At 45.7% G+C, this 19,984-nt stretch overlaps 1 protein-coding gene across 1 annotated transcript; it reads right to left on the bottom strand.

The window, feature by feature from the left end:
• Positions 1-5,967: 5,967 nt before the first annotated feature.
• MFSD6L (major facilitator superfamily domain containing 6 like) lies at positions 5,968-11,435 on the bottom strand. The gene is made up of 2 exons (XM_044298274.1): positions 11,206-11,435; positions 5,968-7,912 (listed from the first exon to the last, which is right to left on the bottom strand). Exon 2 carries the CDS (start codon positions 7,877-7,879, stop codon positions 6,032-6,034), a length of 1,848 nt encoding a protein of 615 aa, XP_044154209.1. The 5' UTR covers positions 7,880-7,912; positions 11,206-11,435; the 3' UTR covers positions 5,968-6,031.
• Positions 11,436-19,984: the final 8,549 nt, after the last annotated feature.

Below are 19,984 nucleotides of genomic sequence, written 5' to 3'. Positions count from 1 at the left end.
TATCTGTAGCCCAGAGAACCCCTTTAAGCACAGCACGCTGGCCACTATAGTTACCATACGACGCCTGAAGAGCCCAGTGTGCCGGTCCTGTTCCGCTGGCGTAGTAGGAGACTGCAGCAGATGGCTGACGCATTGTAAAGGCTGGCGGAGCTCATATTCTTCGCCTGCTACGGTATTGCCGATCCCGGTGGGGCTGATAATTAGCGAGGCCGTGGGAGCTGCGCTAGATAATTATTCTTGGTTGGAAAATCCTTACAAGACAGAACCGCCTTCTACCTTCCAAGACGATCGGCCATTTCTTCTGCTTTTCTGAGGTAATTTAGGCGATTTTAGCAGCGTGACCTACTCTCCGAGACGGCGGAGTGTACAAGAGTCCTCCTACTCTACAAACCTACCCCCCAGGTGAAAGAGCATCTGTCAGCAGTTTTGTATCTATGACACTGACTGACCTGTTCCATGTGCACTTGGCAGCTGAAGACATCTGTGTTGGTCCCATGTTCATATGTGCCTGCATCGCTGAGAAACATGATGTTTTATAATATGCAAATTAGCCTCTAGGAGCAACTGGGGCGTTACCATTACACCTAGAGGCTGTGCGCTCTCTCTGCAACGTCCTCTGCACTTTGAATGACAGGGCCAGACAGTGTAAAAGTGATCACTCCCGGCCCTTGCTGAGAGAGAGAGCTGAGCCTCTAGGTGTAATGGTAACGCCCCCGTTGCTCCTAGAGGCTCATTTGCATATAATAAAACATGATTGTTCTCAGCAATGCGGGCACATAGGAACATGGGACCAACACAGATGTCTTCAGCTGCCAAGTGCACATGTAACAGGTCAGCCAGTGTCATAGATACAAAACTGATGACAGATGCCCTTAGCTTCTGACCGCTGCACCCAATCCCTGTGGATTGAGGAAAATCCCTGTTCCAGTCTCCACCAAACCTGTTGAGATCTAGTTTATCCGCAGTTTAGTTGGGGTGGTGTACCAGAGCCCACCACCCCAATGCGGTCACTTTCAGGGGAACACTATGGGAATCCACTGGTTTATGCCTAGTCCAGGACCTGATGGAGGTTAGTACACCTACCTTACGTAGACCTCTTCTACAACGCTTCACAGGGAGAACTGGACTGGCTGTGGAAGTGACAAGCAGGGCAGTGGGGGAACCCTACCTTTTTGAGGATGGGATTGTGATGCCACGCTCGGTGGTGGTGGTGGTGGTTTATGGGCTGAGGTGGTTTGTCAGTGTGGGGACACATGCTGTGCAGCATTTGGATGGACCTATGTAGTCATGACGGTTGGTTAGGGTGATCAATGGGTTCCTGTGGGGACAACTGGCTGCAGACAGACCCAGCTGTGGCCTGCTTAGTGTAGAGCCTTAGGGCAGTGCTGCACAGAGACTGTCATCGTGCCCCTTCTGCGTCTACATAATCTGGCCATACATATTAGATGAGGGGTCAGAAACCCTTGGCACTCCACCTGCTTATGAAACTACAACTCCCAGCATGCACACTTGCTCGGCTGCTTTTGTAACACCTATAGAAGTGAATGGAGCATTCTGGGAGTTGTAGTTTGAGAACAGCCGGAGGTTGCTGATCCTTGCAGTTGGTAGACATTGGCCGAAGCTAACATTGCTAACTACTGAGCTCTTCGAGTCCGTGTGCCATGCTAACCCCCCTCAGGCCCTGCACTAGGCATAACACAATATAGATTTTTCCTGGAGCATTCATTTAAAATGCAGTTCCAGATCTGCCTGTAAGGCCTCATGCACACAAATGTTGTTTTGGTCCGCATCAGAGCCGCAGTTTTTACAGCTTACATCCGGACCCATTCACTTCAACGGGGCCGCAAAAGATGAGGACAGCACACATCTGTTACTCCGTTCCATAAAAAAAAAAAATATAACCTGTCCTATTCTTGTCCGTGTTGCGGACAAGAATAGGCAGTTATATTAATGGCTGTCCGTGCCGTTGCCGTTCTGCAAATTGCGGAACGCACACGGACGCCATCCGTGTTTAGCGGATCCGCAATTTGCGGACTGCAAAACACACAACAGTCGTGTGCATGAGGCCTAAAGGCATATTCAGACTTCACTGGAAGAGAGAAAAAAAAAGAAGCAGTTAACAGATGCAGTTTTTATTATTTATTTTAAACCCCTGCAGTGCCCCTGGTGTATATAATGCCCCCCATGTAGTATCTCTGTATAAATAATAGCCTCCATTGTGCCCCCAGTATAGATTATGCTCCTCTTTGTGCTCCCAGTATAGTGCCAACAAATAAATAAATACATTTAAAAATAAAAATAAAAATCTGACCTGACTCCTGGAAGGCTTTTTTTAAATAGTGTACCTGATTTTAACAGCCATTGATGGGTGCACTTCTGTGTAAACAGCCATTTAAAACAGGCCTATTGATTTCAAGGGAGTCTGACTGGCCGTCAAAATTGCCAAAAATAGGACAAGTTCTATTTTTTTTATGCCGCAACAATGTAGAGAAGATAAATAAAGGTGCGCGGCCCTCACCGAAGTTGCTATTCAGTTTTTTTCTTTATTATTCCTTCATCAGTTGCGAACTGAATCAGCTTCTCCACTTCAGCGCTGAGCACCACATATGAAGTTACATATACCGCAGTACCGGCTATTGGCAAGTGAGCAGTGGCGGGTTTTTGAAATCGAGTGTGAGCTGTGCCGCCATATTCATTCATTTCTCCTTTTAACTCAATTTTTTTATGGTAACTGCGAAATGGACATACAGCGTGCCGTGCACATCTTTTGCGGCCCCATGGAAGTGAATGGTGGCTCACGGGACAAAGGCACTGCTGCCTTCAGGCCAGCACTCTCTGAGCTGGACTCCACAGAGCCGGACGTAGGGCAGTAGTCGCACGGGTGCTCTGTCCGACACCAGTCAGTCAATAGCCTATAAGTTGGAGTGCCGACCCTTTCCTTTCTTTGGGATGTCATGGGAAGGAGGATGACCACCACAATCTAGCAACTAAAACCACGTGACAATGCCGCCTCAGCAAATCTCAGTCTGTAGTTCTGGAACAGCGCCACTTCTGGTATGGCAGCTCCATGGAAGTGAATGGGGTGGAGCTGCAATACCACACACAACCTGGTCTGGCGCTAGAAGAAAGCAGCCATGTTTACTCCTCGACAACCCATTTCCAGAAACACATGGCCTTTCTTTTTCTTGTGTGTGGGGTACTGCAGCTCATCCTCTGCTCTACCACACACAGGCTACGGACAGAAGGGTCGCCTTTTTGTTGGGGGGGGGGGGGGGGGGAAGTGTTTTCTATCTGGTCTTGCTTTCAGTCACTAGATCTCCAACTTAACAGTGCCCAATTGTAAAAAGGGCTATTATTACTTTAAAGTAGTTGTGCTCTTGGGTGGAGTTGTCCTTTTAACCCCTTCACGCCCAGCACCGTACATGTACGGCGCTGGGCGGGTGTTTAAAGATGGCACCCGTTCCTGTCTGCTGCGGGTGCCATAGCCACGGGTGGCCGCCTGCTTCTTTTAGCAGACACCCGCGGCTCTTGTCCGCAATAGGCAGTAATTCCGATCGCAGACATTTAACCCCTCAGATGCCGTGGTCAATCCTGACCACGGCATCTGAGCGCGCTGAAACCGAAAGTGCGCACTTTCGGTGGTGCTCTGGCTCCCCCGTGTGGAGATCGGAGGAGCCAAAGCATGTATGCAGCAGCCCCTGTCCTTATGAATGACAGGAGGCTGCTTGCTGCATAGTATTTCCTATGGAGCCCTTGCCTGTAATAGGGCTCCATAGGAAACTTGTAAAATGATCATAGACTCCAATGCAAGTGCATTGGAGTCTATGATAGCAATCAGATGAAAGTGTAAAAAAAAAAAAAAAGTGCAAAACGGAAAAAAGCGTCCAAATTGCCGAGTTTTTGGTCGCTTCATTTTCTACAAACAATTAAATAAAAAAAATAAAAAAATTAAGAGATCAAAAAAAGTCACACACACCCCAGATGGTATTAATAAAAAGTTCAGATCGCCCCACAAAAAATGAGCCCCCATACAGCTCCGTACACATAATTACAAAAAAGTTATAGGGGTCAAAATATGGCAACAAAAAAATAAAACAGATTTTTTTCCCCACTTTAAAGGGCTTCTGTCACCCCACAAAAGTCTTTTTTTTTTTTTTGATAGTTACATTACTTATAGCGCAATATAGGAGAATATAATCTTGTCACTTACTTTCATGCGGCCGTTTCTTTAGAAAACAAAGTTTTATAATATGTAAATCCGGTCTCTACCAGCAAGTAGGGCGTCTACTTGCTGGTAGCCACAGCAGAAAACCGCCCCCTCGCCGTGTTGATTGACAGGGCCAGCCGTGATCTCCTCCTCCTGCCGGCCCTGTCAGTATTTAAAAAATCGCGCGCCTCTGTTCATTCGGCGCAGGCGCTCTGAGATGAGGAGGCTCGTCTCCTCAGAACTCCCTCAGTGCGCCTGCGCCGATGACATGTGATGTTTAGGTGCCCAGCGCCGCCTTCTGAAGTGAAATCGCCGCCCTCCCTTTCATTATCACCGCCTACCTCAGTTCATCGTCCGCTCGCTTCAGCCAGATTCCTATACCTAGTGCGCGCGTGCGGGATCTGGCTGAAGCGAGCGGACGTTAGAGAGGCGGCGATGAACTGAGGTAGGCGGAGATAATGAAAGATAGGGCGGCGATTTCACTTCAGAAGGCGGCGCTGGGCACCTAAATGAGATGGCTGCAGCCGGGCACCTTTCACCATGAGACGGCCCCTTGGACACATTTTGAAGCGAGTGACAGGTGATATAAACCTCTTTTTTATGACTATAGAGCCACAGGAGCATTTGATAAAGTCACTTTAGGATTCAGTGTATTACTAGTGACATCGCCATATGTTTAGGTTATAGGACTAATTTCTGATGACAGAATCCCTTTAAAAAAAATATTGCACTATCAAAACGCAAGAAAAACTATACATACAAAGTATCGCCGGATTCGTACTGACCTGTAGAAAAGTAACCGGTCAGTTTTATCGCACATTGAACGCCGTAAATAAAAAAAATAGAAAAACGTAAAACTGGTGGAATTGTTTTTTTTTTTTTTGCAATTTCACCCCATTTGGAATTTTTGTTCCTGCTTCCCACTACATCATATGCAATATTAAATGGTGGCGTTGGAAAGTATAACTTGTCCCGCAAAAACAAGCCCTCATACGGCTATGTGAACAGACAAATAAAAAAAAGTTATGGCTCTGGAAAGGCAGGGAGCACAAAACGAAAATGCAAAAAATAAAAATAAATTCAGGGCTTGAAAGAGTTAAAGCGCCTGGACCTGAATACTTTTTTAATTGCATGTAATTAAAAATGTATTATACCTACTGAGTTATTCAATGAAATCTATCTGTGTAGCGCCACCTGCTGTTTGCTCTTTTTCTATTTTCTTTGAACATGCTTAGTTCCATCCTTCAACTGCTACCAGCTGTAGCAGAAAGGACATGCTCCCTGATAAAGTGCATGCCCCCTAAGCTGCCAGCTTGAAATAAATCAAGCAGAACAATTAGAGCAATCAATGGGGAGATCTCTGGCTCCATGTGAGGTACACGGCTGGTTCTAGCTTTGTTAGAAAGAGATTGTCATGTACTATATGATGTCAGATTTTCATTTTTCACATTGATCATGGTACAATCCCTTTAAGTCATCTGACATACCCCTGTTTAGGTTGCAACCAATGTGGAATACAGCAGATTCTGCTATGGGAATAACTAGAAATCACTCAGCAAACTCGGGGGTCCTTCAGAGTGAGAATAGGACCCCCTCCTCTCCAGCACATAATGGTATAGCCCATAAATTCTCTATCTGTGTGGAGCAATTCAACCTGATGCCGCAGCTGCATCTATGGGCTACACAGAGGGTCAAAGACTGGAATGCAAAAAAAATAAAAAATACAAAGTGTAATAAAATATTATATATTATAATTTCATGGAGTGATGCGGTACATTCGAGGTAGTGGACCACAACGCCGTCAGTCATGCAGTTTATATCAGGCTACAGTTTCTTGCCATCGTCTTTCATGGCTTTGACAAGCCAGTCCCTCTCCTGGTCATCGTCGGAGTCGCTCATGTCGCTGTTGTCTGCGGCCAGGAGCCGCGAATAGTTAATTTTCTTTATGTGGGGAAGTCTGGGATGGACCAACAAAAACATACAGATCCAGAGCAGCAGAGTTACGCTGCACGCTTGGAACAGCACTGGGAGGCCGAAGCTGCCGATGATGAAACCACCTGCAAAGCTGCCCACGCCGGCGCCGCAATCGTGCGACAAGTAGTGCAGAACCAACTGCAGAGACCTCTCCGTCCCCGGCGTGGCTACGTCATTCGTTTGGGCGTTCACGGCCCATATAAGGGCTCCATTGCTAAAGGCACTCAAGACCTGAATGGGCAACACGGCCCAAGGCGTCCACAAGAACGAGTAAAACACCATCTGTACCGCCAGACAGCCAAGGCCTATGACCACCGTCCATTTGAGGGAAAAGACTCTCAACAGTTTACCCTTAAACGAGTGAAGCGTGACTTCGGAGAAGAGGGCGACGGCCACGGACAGTCCCATATAGAGCTCCGTGCTGCCCACGTCCTGCATCCGCCAAAATAGGAAGTTGTGAGCTGTGGACCAAATGGCGCCAGTCAAAAAGACGGTGATGGACAGCAGGATGACTCGACCGTCGCTTCCGATGAGACCCAAGGCTTTGATGGTTTTGTTGGCGTGTTCACTTTTCTTGGAGACGTGTATAGGATAAAGTACGCTAAGGAAGACAGTGATGACCATAAACGCAGAGTAGCTGTAGAAATGAAGGTAGATCCTGGGGATATCAGTGGTGAGGAAGCAATTGAGATTCTCAATCCACAGCACGATGGTACAGGAGCCAATGCAAGCGCCCATGTGGCCCCAAATCCAAACTTTACCATGCCGGTCTGTGGCATCTACAAAGTCAAGATACTCATAAAGGCTGTCGTCTGCTATCCACTTCAACGGAGCCGCGAAGATGGACCAGACCATTATCATACCCAACACAACCAGGAATATCTTATGTTCGCTGTCCAGGAGATGTTCTAGAACTGGGAAGGCCAAGCTGACATCTCTGACTTTCTTAGAGTGTGCAGAATGGTTGGACGGTTTATGTTTCGGAGATGGTACAGGAGAAGGACTCGAACCTACGTGAGAAGAGATGTCCTCAACCTCATCATTGTGGCTGGTGGACTTCTCTCTTGCTGGTGTTTGCTTGGTAACTGGTTTACGTCTTTTCTGATGTGGAGTGCTGGTTTGGAAAAGTTGTGTATGACTGGAAAGGGCTAAGGTTATATCTATGGTGTCCTCATTCTCCGTGGTGATGGCTTTCATAGTCAAATTCTCTACTAGTTTATCGCTGCTGAGTTCTGTAATCACGACTGGTGCCAGCTGAGGTGTCGGAGAAACTTTAGACACCAAAAGACTTGTATTATCCTCAGGACCAAACAGCACCAGATCTATGGCACCTGGGGTGGTCAACTTTTCCTTCCAAGGAAGACTTCCATTACAGTATCTTAAGACTATATCCCTTTCCAATGGTGGAAAGAAAGTGAAGGCTAAGCCTGTGCCCGCCGACAGCAGCAGTGATGCCGTGATGAGGACCCTTCTCTTACTGTTCGTTTTAGCCATAAAAGAGCAAACAGGTGCCCAAAAAACATGGACCATGTGCTTCAGGCCTATGATAATCCCCACCAGAGCAGGGCTCAGTCCCAAGTGTCGGAGGAAGATGGTTAAGAAAGGGATAAGGCAGAACTTTCCGAAGCCGTGGAAGAAATGGAACAGGCCGGCCATGGACAGAGCCCTGCTGACGTCCCATTGTTTGGTGACGCTCATGTCTTCGGTTGAGAAGAGCCTCGTCCAGGAGACCTATGAAGACAAAACGGCATTAAGGTTACATGCACTCACATGGTCTTCTGACATGAAGCTAATATGGACCAGGTTTTAGACCAAAATTTGAAACTTTTCCCTCTTGTACTGTACGCACGAGGCGTGGGCCCCTGGGAGCGTGGCCTATGTGGCCCCACAAATCTCACAGTTTGGAAAACAGTAGAAGTTTCCGTCTCTGGTGCACAGGCCTTACCAGAGGCGAACCTCCCTATAAATTTGCTGCATCTTAGGCCTCATGCACACGAGCATTGTTGTGGTCCGCATCTGAGCCGCAGTTTTTGAGGCTCGGGTGCGGACCCATTCACTTCAGTGGGGCCGCAAAAGATGCGGACAACACTCTGTGTGCTGTCCGCATCCGTTGCTCCGTTCCGTGGCCCCGCAAAAAAATATAGCATGTCCTATTCTTGTCCATTTTGCGGACAAGAATAGGCATTTCTACAATGGGCCGCTCGTTCCGTAAATTGCGAAAGGCACACGGACGACTTCCGTTTTTTGCGGATCCAACGTTCGTGTGCACGAGGCCTTACTCAACTGGCCGTCATGGGTAGTCTTGAAAATCCCTCTAATGGGATTATTCCGTAGGATTCATTATTTTTTATTTTTTAAAGGTCTCAGAGGGATTAAAAACACACAAAACATTATTATTATTATTTTTTTTTTTATTGAACCCCATTCTGATGCTTCCCAGGTCCCCGCTGTTCTCTACTTCCTGGTCCTGTCTCAACACACAGGAAATACCCAGGAAGTGGAGACCAGAGGGGACCTAGAAATGGAAGTGGTGGGGGATAAGTAAGGCAAGTGTCAATTCTTCCCTTTCCCAATTTTTTTTTCCTGGATCTTGAAGCAACGAAGAGATCTATACTTACCTGCTCCCTGCAGCTATGTCTCTCCTGGGCTGTCTTCACTGGACTTCCGCATGGATGGGGTCACATGCACCACTGCAGCCAATGGCCGGCCTCACTGGCGACACGTCCCAGCAGCGAGGTGCCACTTGTGGACATGTCTTGCTGAGGCCGGTCATGGCTGCAGTGACGCACGTGACCGTGTCTATGTGGAAGCTGACAAGTGTCGACCGGAAGTCCAGTAAAGACAGCCTTGGAGAAATCAATTCAAAAAATAAATCCTGAACAACCCCTTTAAGGGCTTTGTGTCTTCTATGCAGCACTTCCTAACAGGTTAGGGCCCTCACATTGCATTTGAACACTGTACCGCGGCATGGGCTGTACCGGTGACTTCCCACAGAATCTGCTGGGACCTGTGGGCTGCCATGTGCCACAGTCTCCACGGATTATGGGCCACACAGCTGATGCGGCTCACTGGGGTGGGTACGTATAGTATATTTTCCATAATGTCGGTATGCATAGATCTGGCGGGACACTGCCTGGTGCGTTGCAGTGAGTGTCTGCGCAGGGTGTGTGTTTGCTCTCAGCAGCAGGACATAACTTCCTGGTGTGATAATGAGCTCGCTCACCGCCCCCCTCCCCCCACAATAAACAACCTGAGGGGCCGGGTGATGGTCTGCTGGAGGGATGTCGACTGTCAGTCCAGCGTGGTCACGGGCCCCTGCCCAAGTGCTCTCAGACCCTCCCTGATAAGCTCTGCACTTTACATGACGGACTTAAAGGGAACCTGTCACCTGGATTTTGTGTATAGAGCTGAGGACATGGGTTGCTAGATGGCCACTAGCACATTCGCAATACCCAGTCCCCATAGCTCTGTGTGCTTTTATTTTGTAAAAAACCTGATTTAATACATATGCAAATTAACCTGAGATGAGTCCTGTATGTATGATGAGTCAGGGACAGGACTCATCTCAGGTTAATTTGCATATGTATCAAATCGGGTTTTTTACTAAATAAAAGCACACAGAGCTATGGGGACTGGATATTGCGGATGGGCTAGTGGCCATCTAGCAACCCATGTCCTCAGCTCTAAACACAAAATCCCGTTGACAGGTCCCCTTTAAGGTCTCTCTCTGCAGGATTTACAATGGGAATATTTTCACCTTGTTTACAGATTGTGCAGCCGGGGATCGGTGAAGGTCCCAGCGGTCAGATCACCACCGATTGGGCATTGATAGGTTTTCCTAAGGATAGGCAATCAATGCTTATGGCTGGAAACCCCCTTTCAACCTCTTAAAGGGGGTACACATGATGGCCTATCTTCAGGAAAGAATCTGAGATTCCTTCAGTCCTGGCTATTTAACCTCTCAGATGCTGCGGTCAATAGCAACCGCAGCACCGGGACGGACAGAGGGAGCGGCTCCTCTGTCCCAGGGACGCAATCGCAGGGTGGTATCGCCGTCATTATAGTGACCCGCAGAAGAACGTTATGTTCTCTTACTGCACCTCGAACACCATAAAAACGAAACCCCAAAATAATAGTGGAATTGCATTAAAAAAAAAAAAAAAAAAAGTTACAGCTCTTTTAAAGGGGTTGTCTGGTTTCAGGATAAAATCAGACAACCCTGCAATACAGAACAGGTAAGTACTTACTGACAGATCCCGCACCGCCGCTCTGGCCTCTACAGGTGGACCACTGAGGCCGGTGATTGGCTGCAGAGGTCATGTGTTCTTGACGTCACGACGGCAGCCAGGTAAGCAGAGCAAAGGTGTAGGTAATCTGTCGTCGGGGGGTGTGCTCTATTAGGGAGTGGGGATTCCCCAACCAGGCCCCCCTCTAACTGCCAGCACATAGAGCCATTACCACGTGGTATTAGCTAATCTGAGGGGAGGGGGAGACGCAGTGCCTCCGGCTAATAATAGGGGGCGCCCTGCTGACAATAACTAGACACCCCCATTTGAGGCTGTCAATCCAAGAAGATTCTTCTTGTCTCCGGGGCCCTGAGGGTTAACGGCGCCGGTCGGCTGACATAACGAACTGCAGTCCGAACAGGTTGAGCAGGATGTAGTGCAACAACGGCCACAGGCGAAGAGTTCTTTCTTCAAAGGAATTGACCGCTCTTAAGTTCAGTGAATGCGCTCTTCTGCAACTTTTCACCATTGGCTTTCAAAGCCCTGCTTGCTGTCAGTGACTGGAATCCCTCAGGGAGATTTCTGGACGTGTTGCTGTCTATCTGATCTGATTTACACGCCAGGTCTTACCTAGGGGGCTGGGGAATGCCAGGGGCTATAATGCAGCAGTTATGACGTCATGAAGAGCCAGGTGCAACATACAGATTTAATAGACCTCCATTCTACCTACTGCAGCTATTATTTTACTAGGATGACGTCACTACAGGAGAAATATACCAGAGATGTGTACAGACTGACCTGATGCTGTTAGGATGATGCAGGGCTCCCCTCCGCGCAAGGAAGGGTCTCCCGGAGGGGTGAGAACCGCAGGAGCCTCCACATCTCCGGGCAGGACACGGTTACACCTGCCTCCTCCTTCCTCCTCCTCACCTGTCTGAGGTGGGGGACACGTCACCGGCCTACAATCTGCAAGCAACCGCCCAGCCGCTCGTAACCACGCCCCCCAGCAGGTGTCACCGCTCAGACACCTGCCAAGCGATGGATGACTCAGTCACCTAGATACGGGATGAAGAGAGAAGGATAGACAAGAGGGCCGCGGCAGCTACCGCCATCTAGCGGTCAGACAGCGAATGGTGATTTTACGGTAAACTATAGCAGCGGGGGAATCCCGAATGAAGTCGCGACGTGAAAACGTCATATCATTGAATCTACTTACCTAATAAGCTGTACTGAGAGCTTCGCTGACTCAAATCTCCTCAGGGGAAAAAATTGCCGCCTTTTTCTCAACCGACCAATCGGGTGGCGCGTTTGATATTTCCAGTGCAGTTGTAAGGAATGAGAACGAGATTCTGATTGGCTGCAGTCTGAGGCGGGAGCTCGGTTTCTCTCTCTCTGAGGTTTTACCTCATGGGGCTTCTCCCTGTGAAGATGTGAGGGAACTTTGACCAGTCTTACTTGAAATATTGGAAGGGCTGCCATGTTATATGTGGCAAGCCTTCAGAGCAGTTGTGGTGATACATTATAAAGGTTGTATGTGGGCCCCAGCTTCCTAGGGCCACAGGAAAAACTGCAATCACTTTTTAAGGAGCTATAGAGATCTGACCGTCCATGTATCCAATATTATACCATCTCACAGTTTAATCCCTTCAAGACGAAGCCCTTTTTTTCATTTCCAGTTTTTCCTCTCCACTTTCCAGGAGCCATAACTTTATTTTATTATTATTATTAACCTCAGCCGTGTTAGCCCCCCCATATCAAAATTTTTGAACAAAACATATGCAATTGGTTAGATCTTTGTTAGATCAGGTTAGATCAATTGTTGTTTGCGTTAGATCTCATACAGAAGTAGAGATATTAACAGTTATTTGCAGGGGGGGCTAACCCGTCATCAGCCCCCCCTTATCAAAAATTGACCAAACAATTAGCTATTTTGGAAGATATTTGTTAGATCAGGTATGATCAACTAGTTGTTTTGTTAGATCTCACATAATTACAGACTTATTAAGTGATTAATGAGGGGGGGCTAGCCCCCCCACATGCAATTTTCAGGTAAAATTTGATGCAGAGTAATAGGCCTTCGTTAGATCCGGTAAGATCAAGTGGTTTCAACGTTAGATCTCATATAATTACAGAGATATTAGGAATTACATAAGGGGGAGCTAGCCCCCCTATTTAATACTTCCTAATATCTGTGTTTTCATTTGAAAAATCTCTGTAATTATATGAGATCTAACGTTGAAACCACTTGATCTTACCGGATCTAACAAAGGCCTATTAGCCTGAATGAAATTTTACCAGAAAAATGTATGTGGGGGGCCAGCCCCCCCTTATGTAATACCAAATATTTATAATATCTCTGTAATTATATGAGATCTAACGGTGAAACCACTTGATCTTACCGGATCTAACGAAGGCCTATTAGTCTGCATCAAATTTTACCTGAAAATTGTATGTGGGGGGGCTAGCCCCCCCTGACGTAATACCAAATATCCATGATATCTCTGTAATTATATGAGATCTAACGTTGAAACCACTTGATCTTTCCGGATCTAATGAAGGCCTATTACTCTGCATCAAATTTTACCTAAAAATTGCATGTGGGGGGGCTAGCCCCCCTCATTAATCACTTAATAAGTCTGTAATTATGTGAGATCTAACAAAACAACTAGTTGATCATATCTGATCTAACAAATATCTTCCAAAATAGCTAATTGTTTGGTCAATTTTTTGATAAGGGGGGGCTGATGACGGGTTAGCCCCCCCTGCAAATAACTGTTAATATCTCTACTTCTGTATGAGATCTAACGCAAACAACAATTGATCTAACCTGATCTAACAAAGATCTAACCAATTGCATATGTTTTGTTCAAAAATTTTGATATGGGGGGGCTAACACGGCTGAGGTTTATTATTATTATAATTTTTACGTTCACAAAGCCATATGAGAGCTCTTTTTTATTTATTTTTTTGCTAGACAAGAACACCATAACATTTTTGTCTTATATTGGAAAATAGGGGGAACATTTTTTGACAGATGAAATTAAAAAAAAAAAATATTCCGCCATGGTTTTTTGGGTTTTGACATCACAGCGCAAAAAAATTACATGACGTCCTTATTCTGTGGGTCAGTACGATTACGGCGATACCAAAATTGTATATATTTTTTTACTATTTTAAAAAATAAAAAATGTCTTTGCATTGCCATAACTTTTTAAAATTTCCATCCATGGAGCTGTATGAGGGCTTGTTTTTTTTGCAGAACGGACTGTAGTTTTTATTTAGGGTCCATTCACACGTCTGTGAATGTGTCCGCACCCATTTTGCAATTCTGCGGAACGGGTGCGGACCCATTCATTCTCTATGCGGACACATTCTACGGACGTGTGAATGGACCCTAAATCCGAGCTGATAATGTGAAATAGATTTTAGTGACCGCCATAATAAGGAGTATTGGTCACTAAGGGTGTTGAAAAAAGATACAATAAAAAATAGTAAAAAATCTTCAGGTGCCCAAAACAGTACAGTATAATTGATCTCCTGTACCATGCAGACTGCAGGAACTCCTTCCTGACTGAAGGGGGCGCATACTGAGTTTTCCCATGTTGCCCTATGCAATCTGTGTACCCCCAATCTGGACTGCCTATCATTCATCTTGCCATCAGGAGATCTACTGTACTAAGGGGGCTGTGACCTTATGTAGAAATTGAATGGGTATTTTTAGGTAAAGCCCCCCCTTTTAACAAATTATTTTTAATCTGCATTTATTTCTTTATAGGTTTTTCCATAGCGTTACGGCAGCAAGTTACAGCAGTTCCTCTTTATGGACACGTCATACGTATGGCGGAGGCCGAGCAGGTAATCTATGGTATCCATATGCCCTAGTACAGCATATGGGCAGAGGTCCGTATGGCAGCCCTTATACACATTAGATGTCGGCTGAACACAATGGGCCAGATTTATCACAACTCTGACAGCTCACTCCACTTTCACATATGGCTAAAGTCAGTTTTAGCCAAGTCAGATTTATGGTCGGCCCTTTAAGACTGTAATAAATGTGGTTTGACGGTAGCAGTTTATCCGTCAGTAAGCAGCTTTACAAAAGTCGCACGTTTTTATGAAAAAGTCGCACGTTTTTATGAAAAAGTCGCATGTTCTATTAAAAAGTCTCAAAAGATAAGCATGGTCCTCACTGGAGTAAAATTGCAACTTTTTTGCGACTTTTTAAATAGTCCCAATAGTAAATCTGTCTAGAGATTCATTTACATAAGAAAACATGCCCACTTTCAGAAAACTGGCGAGCATAGTGCAGAGCTGAAAAAGTCGCAAATTTGTGTGCTGTTTTAGCGTTCGGGACTTTTTTGGGGACTTTTTCACTCCATTATTCTGACCTGAGCTAATAATAAATCTGGCCCATTGTCTTTCGCAGGACTGGAGGGTGGTGTACGGCGGTGTCCAGACCGCCCCTCATTATCAGATGTTCAGGTGAAATAGTGGTCAGACATGTTGGAGGATGCATTTATATGGTGGAACTGGAGGAATAGCTGTCGGTCACACTGTGCCTTCACTTTATGATTAGCGGGGGTCCGACACAGATTGTGAGAACAAAGGGACTCCGCTCCCTGCACAGCTGCACTTCTGGCAACTTGAATGGAGCCGCCTTGGATCTCCCTGCGGAGCGTGTGAACAGGGCAGTGGAGGGGATGCAGCCCTTTTATCCTCAGGATCATTTGGGGTCCCAGCAGGTAAAGAGAGTAGGGGTGGTAAAAAAACATGAGGAAGAGAGGGATATTTTTGTCCCAGGTCAGGCACTTCGTCGGTGATTTGGACGATGGAGTCAGCCAGATATTTTCCAGCCCGCCCTCTGCACCCCCAGGTCCTGCACTGTGACCCGGCACACAAACCATTTATTGTCCAACCTTCATTCTGATTCATTTACAGCCAGTTCTGACTCTCTCGGCAGCCTGTCCCTAGGATCTGATTGGGATCTTTTAGCAGCTCCTGCACCATTGGGGCACGGTGGGACAACCATCAACTAGCTTATCGTTTGAGGACCTTTCTAACAAGGTGAAAAACCCCATTAATTATTATTTCAGGTATGGTAGCAAAACGATCAGTCCTGACTAGATGGGTTCAATGGCTTTTAATTTTACATGCTAAATTGTGTACGCATTGGACGCCATGGGAGCTTCGGGGTGCAGGCTCCCTGTGTAAACCCCACCTTAAAGGAGTTATCCAGGAAAATATATTTATGACTTATAATTATCCAGTATCAGATCTGCAGGGGTTCGACACCCGGGACTCCGCCGTTCTGCTGTTAGAGCACCGCAGCCTCTTCCTAGGCCAGTGATGTCACTGTATATCGGTCACATGGCCTTGTTGCAGCTCAGCCCTATTCAAGTCAATGAGGTAGAGCTGCAATACCTATCACTGCCACTTTACAATGTACAGCGCTGTGCTTGTAAAACTGCCGGAGCCTGCATCGCTCACCAGAGTTAGTGTGGCGGCTCCCTGAAACAGCTGATCGGCGGAGGTGCCGGGTCTTGGACCCCTGCTGATGTGATAATGATGACCTGTCCTGAGGATAGGTCACCATTATCTTTTCCAGGATAGCACTTGGTGTTGCAGGCAGTTTTATTTTTCTAAGAAAGCAGCTTTAGTGAACTTAGTTTTGTTTATACCGTGGCACCTCAATTTCCTCTCAAATGCCTCCTTGTAAAATCATTGCCACCAGTAGAAGGCAGTCTTGCTGTACTGAACCGCTGTGATTTAACCCCTTAAGGACACGGCCCTATTTCACCTTAAGGACCAGGCCATTTTTTGCAAATCTGACCAGTGTCACTTTAAGTGCTGATAACTTTAAAACACTTTGACTTATCCAGGCCATTTTGAGATTGTTTTTTCGTCACATATTGTACTTCATGACACTGGTAAAATAAAGTCAAAAAAATAAATTTTTTTTGCATAATAAAATACCTAATTTACCAAAAATTTGGAAAAATTAGCAAGTTTCAAAGTTTCAGTTTCTCTACTTCTGTAATACATAGTAATACCCCCAAAAATTGTGATGACTTAACATTCCCCATATGTCTACTTCATGTTTGAATTATTTTGGGAATGATATTTTATTTTTTGGGGATGTTACAAGGCTTAGAAGTTTAGAAGCAAATCTTGAAATTTTTCAGAAATTTACAAAAACCCAATTTTTAGGGACCACTACAGCTCTGAAGTCACTTTGCGAGGCTTACATAATAGAAACCGCCCAAAAATGACCCCATTCTATAAACTACACCCCTCAAGGTATTCAAAACTGATTTTACAAACTTCGTTAACCCTTTAGGTGTTGCACAAGAGTTATTGGCAAATGGGGATGAAATTTGAGAATTTAATTTTTTTGCCAAATTTTCCATTTTAACCCATTTTTTCCACTAACAAAGCAAGGGTTAACAGCCAAACAAGACTGTATCTTTATTGCCCTGACTCTGATGTTTACAGAAACACCCCATATGTGGCCGTAAACTACTGTACGGCCACACAGCGGGGCGTAGAGTGAAAGGTACGCCATATGGTTTTTGGAAGCCAGATTTTGCTGGACAGTTTTTTTGACACCATGTCCCATTTGAAGCCCCCTGATGCACCCCTAGAGTAGAAACTCCATAAAAGTGACCCCATCTAAGAAACTACACCCCTCAAGGTATTCAAAACTGATTTTACAAACTTTGTTAACCCTTTAGGTGTTGCACAAGATTTAATGGAAAATAGAGATACAATTTCAAAATTGCACTTTTTTGGCAGATTTTCCATTTACATTTTTTTTTCCAGTTACAAAGCAAGGGTTAACAGCCAAACAAAACTCATTATTTATGGCCCTGATTCTGTAGTTTACAGAAACACCCCATATGTGGTCGTAAACTGCTGTACGGGCACACGGCAGGGCGCAGTAGGAAAGGAATGCCATACGGTTTTTGGAAGGCAGATTTTGCTGGACTGTTTTTTTGACACCATGTCCCATTTGAGGCCCCCCTGATGCACCCCTAGAGTAGAAACTCCAAAAAAGTGACCCCATTTTAGAAAATACGGAATAGGGTGGCAGTATTGTTGGTACTAGTTTAGGGTACATGTGATTTTTGGTTGCTCTATATTACACTTTTTGTGCGGCAAGGTAACAAGAAATAGCTTTTTTGGCACGTTTGTTTTTTTGTTATTTACAACATTCATCTGACAGGTTAGATCATGTGGTAATTTTATAGAGCAGGTTGTCACGGACGCGGCGATACCTAATATGTATACATTTTTTTTTATTTATGTAAGTTTTATACAATAACTTCATTTTTAAAACCAAAACATTGTTTAGTGTCTCCATAGTCTAAGAGCCATAGTTTTTTCAGTTTTTGGGCGATTATCTTGAGTAGGGTCTAATTTTTTGCGGGATGAGATGACGGTTTGATTGGCACTATTTTGGGGTGCATATGACTTTTTGATTGCTTGCTATTACACTTTTTGTGACGTAAGATGGCAAAAAATGGCTTTTTTTACACCGTTTAAATTTTTTTTTTTTACGGTGGTCACCTGAGGGGTTAGGTCATGTGATATTTTTATAGAGCCGGTCGATACGGACACGGCGATACCTAATATGTATACTTTATTTTTATTTATGTAAGTTTTACACAATGATTTTATTTTTAAAACAAAAAAAAATCATGTTTTAGTGTTTCCATAGTCTAAGAGCCATAGTTTTTTCAGTTTTTGGGCGATTATCTTGAGTAGGGTCTCATTTTTTGCGGGATGAGTTGACGGTTTGATTGGTACTATTTTGGCGTACATTCGACTTTTTTGATCACTTTTATTTGCTTTTTTTGTGATGTAAGGTGGGCAAAATTTCAATTTTCTCATAGTTTTTATTTTTTCATTTTTATGGCGTTCACCGTGCGGGGAAAGTAACATGACCGTTTTATAGATCAGGTCGTTACGGACGCGGCGATACCTAATATGTGTAGTGTATTTTATTTTTAAATTTTTTATTCAGTGATAAATGTTTTTTTTTTTATCTTAACTTTTTTTTACATTTTTTTTTTACCCAGACCCACTTGGTTCTTGAAGATCCAGTGGGTCTGATGTCTGCATAATACAGTACAGAACTTATATAGGGTTCTGTACTGTATTTTACTTACACTGAACAGATCTATGCTTTTAGCATAGATCTGTTCAGCACCATGGACAGCAGGACGCCTGAGCAGGCGTCCTGTTGCCATGGGAACCTTCCCCGTCTGCCACAACTTCGCAGACGGGCAAGGGTGAGGACGGGGCTTCGGGGGGCTGCCTGGGGGCTCTCTCCCTCTCCATCGGAGCTCCCTGACCGATGACAGTTAACCTTTTCCATACAGCGGTCCGTACGGACCGCGGTATGGAAAGGGTTAAACGGCTGACATCTGCACAGATGTCAGCCGTTTATACCAGGGTGCCAGCAATGTGCTGGCACCCTGGTATAACCCACTAGACGCCAACGATTATTCAAGGGGAGGCGGGCGGGGGATCGCGATCCCGCCTGCCGCACCGCCCGCGCCGCCTGCGACACCCCCCCTGCACCACCCGCCGCCATCAAATCGTGCAGTGGTGTAGGGGGGGGGGGTGAAAATCTAATTTAGGCACTCTAAAGTTTCTGATCCCCGTGGTCAGGGACCGCGGGGATCAGAAACTGCAAAAAGCACAGCAAACCACAGGTCTGAATTGACCTGCGGTTTGCTGCGATCGCCGACACGGGGGGGTCAAATGACCCCCCCCCCCCCCCCCGTGTTGTTACGGGATGCCGGCTGAATGATTTCAGCCGGCGTCCCGTTCCGATTAACCCCCGTGGCGCCGGAATACCGGTATGTCCTGTGTCCTTAAGGACTCGGGAAACCGGGCGTACCGGTACGTCCTATGTCCTTAAGGGGTTAAAGAGGACCTGTCACCGCTCCTGACATGCCTGTTTTCATAGCTTCATGCTTTCCCCATGTAATAACAATTCTGGAGCATCTATTCTTATGGCTCTATGTTGTGTCATTCATGTATTATTTCTACTAAAAGTTATGAATTAATTACTAGCAGTCTGCAGTAAGGGTACAGAGGGGTGGTAAAAAGTTTGGGGTGTGTCCCTGCAAAGTCTGAAAATGGCAGCACTGATTGGATAGAGTAAGTCTGTGCTGATACCCCCCCTTCCCCCCCCACCAACTGGTTACCACCCCTCTCTACCCTTACTGCAGACTGCTAGCAATTCATTCATAACTTCTAGTAGAAATAATAAAGGAATGTCACAACAGCCATAAGATTAGATGCTCCAGAATTGTTATTACATGAGAAATGCAAGAAGCTACTAACACAGGCATGTCAGGAGAGGGGACAGGTCCTCTTTAAGTAGCTATTGTACAAGAAAATGCATAGGGAAAGCATTCTGGTTACAGTTATTTTGCAGAGTGTGGCTCTTTTAACGACCCATGCCCGGTCGTGAAACATATTTCAGGGGTCGTGGCCTGGTCAGGCATGTAAGTAGACACAGCGCTAAGAGACTCCCGTCCTGCCTGCCGATAATCCTCCTGAGTCC

The sequence above is a fragment of the Bufo gargarizans genome, chromosome 6 (genome assembly GCF_014858855.1).
Source record: "Bufo gargarizans isolate SCDJY-AF-19 chromosome 6, ASM1485885v1, whole genome shotgun sequence".
NCBI classification, from domain to species: domain Eukaryota; kingdom Metazoa; phylum Chordata; class Amphibia; order Anura; family Bufonidae; genus Bufo; species Bufo gargarizans.
Note: the sequence above shows the minus strand (reverse complement) of the source record. Positions and strands in the feature narration are given on the sequence as shown.

Excerpts from the sequence above, each read along its gene's own strand:
- MFSD6L (XM_044298274.1), bottom strand. The coding sequence starts at position 7,879 with ATGAGCGTCACCAAACAATGGGACGTCAGCAGGGCTCTGTCCATGGCC.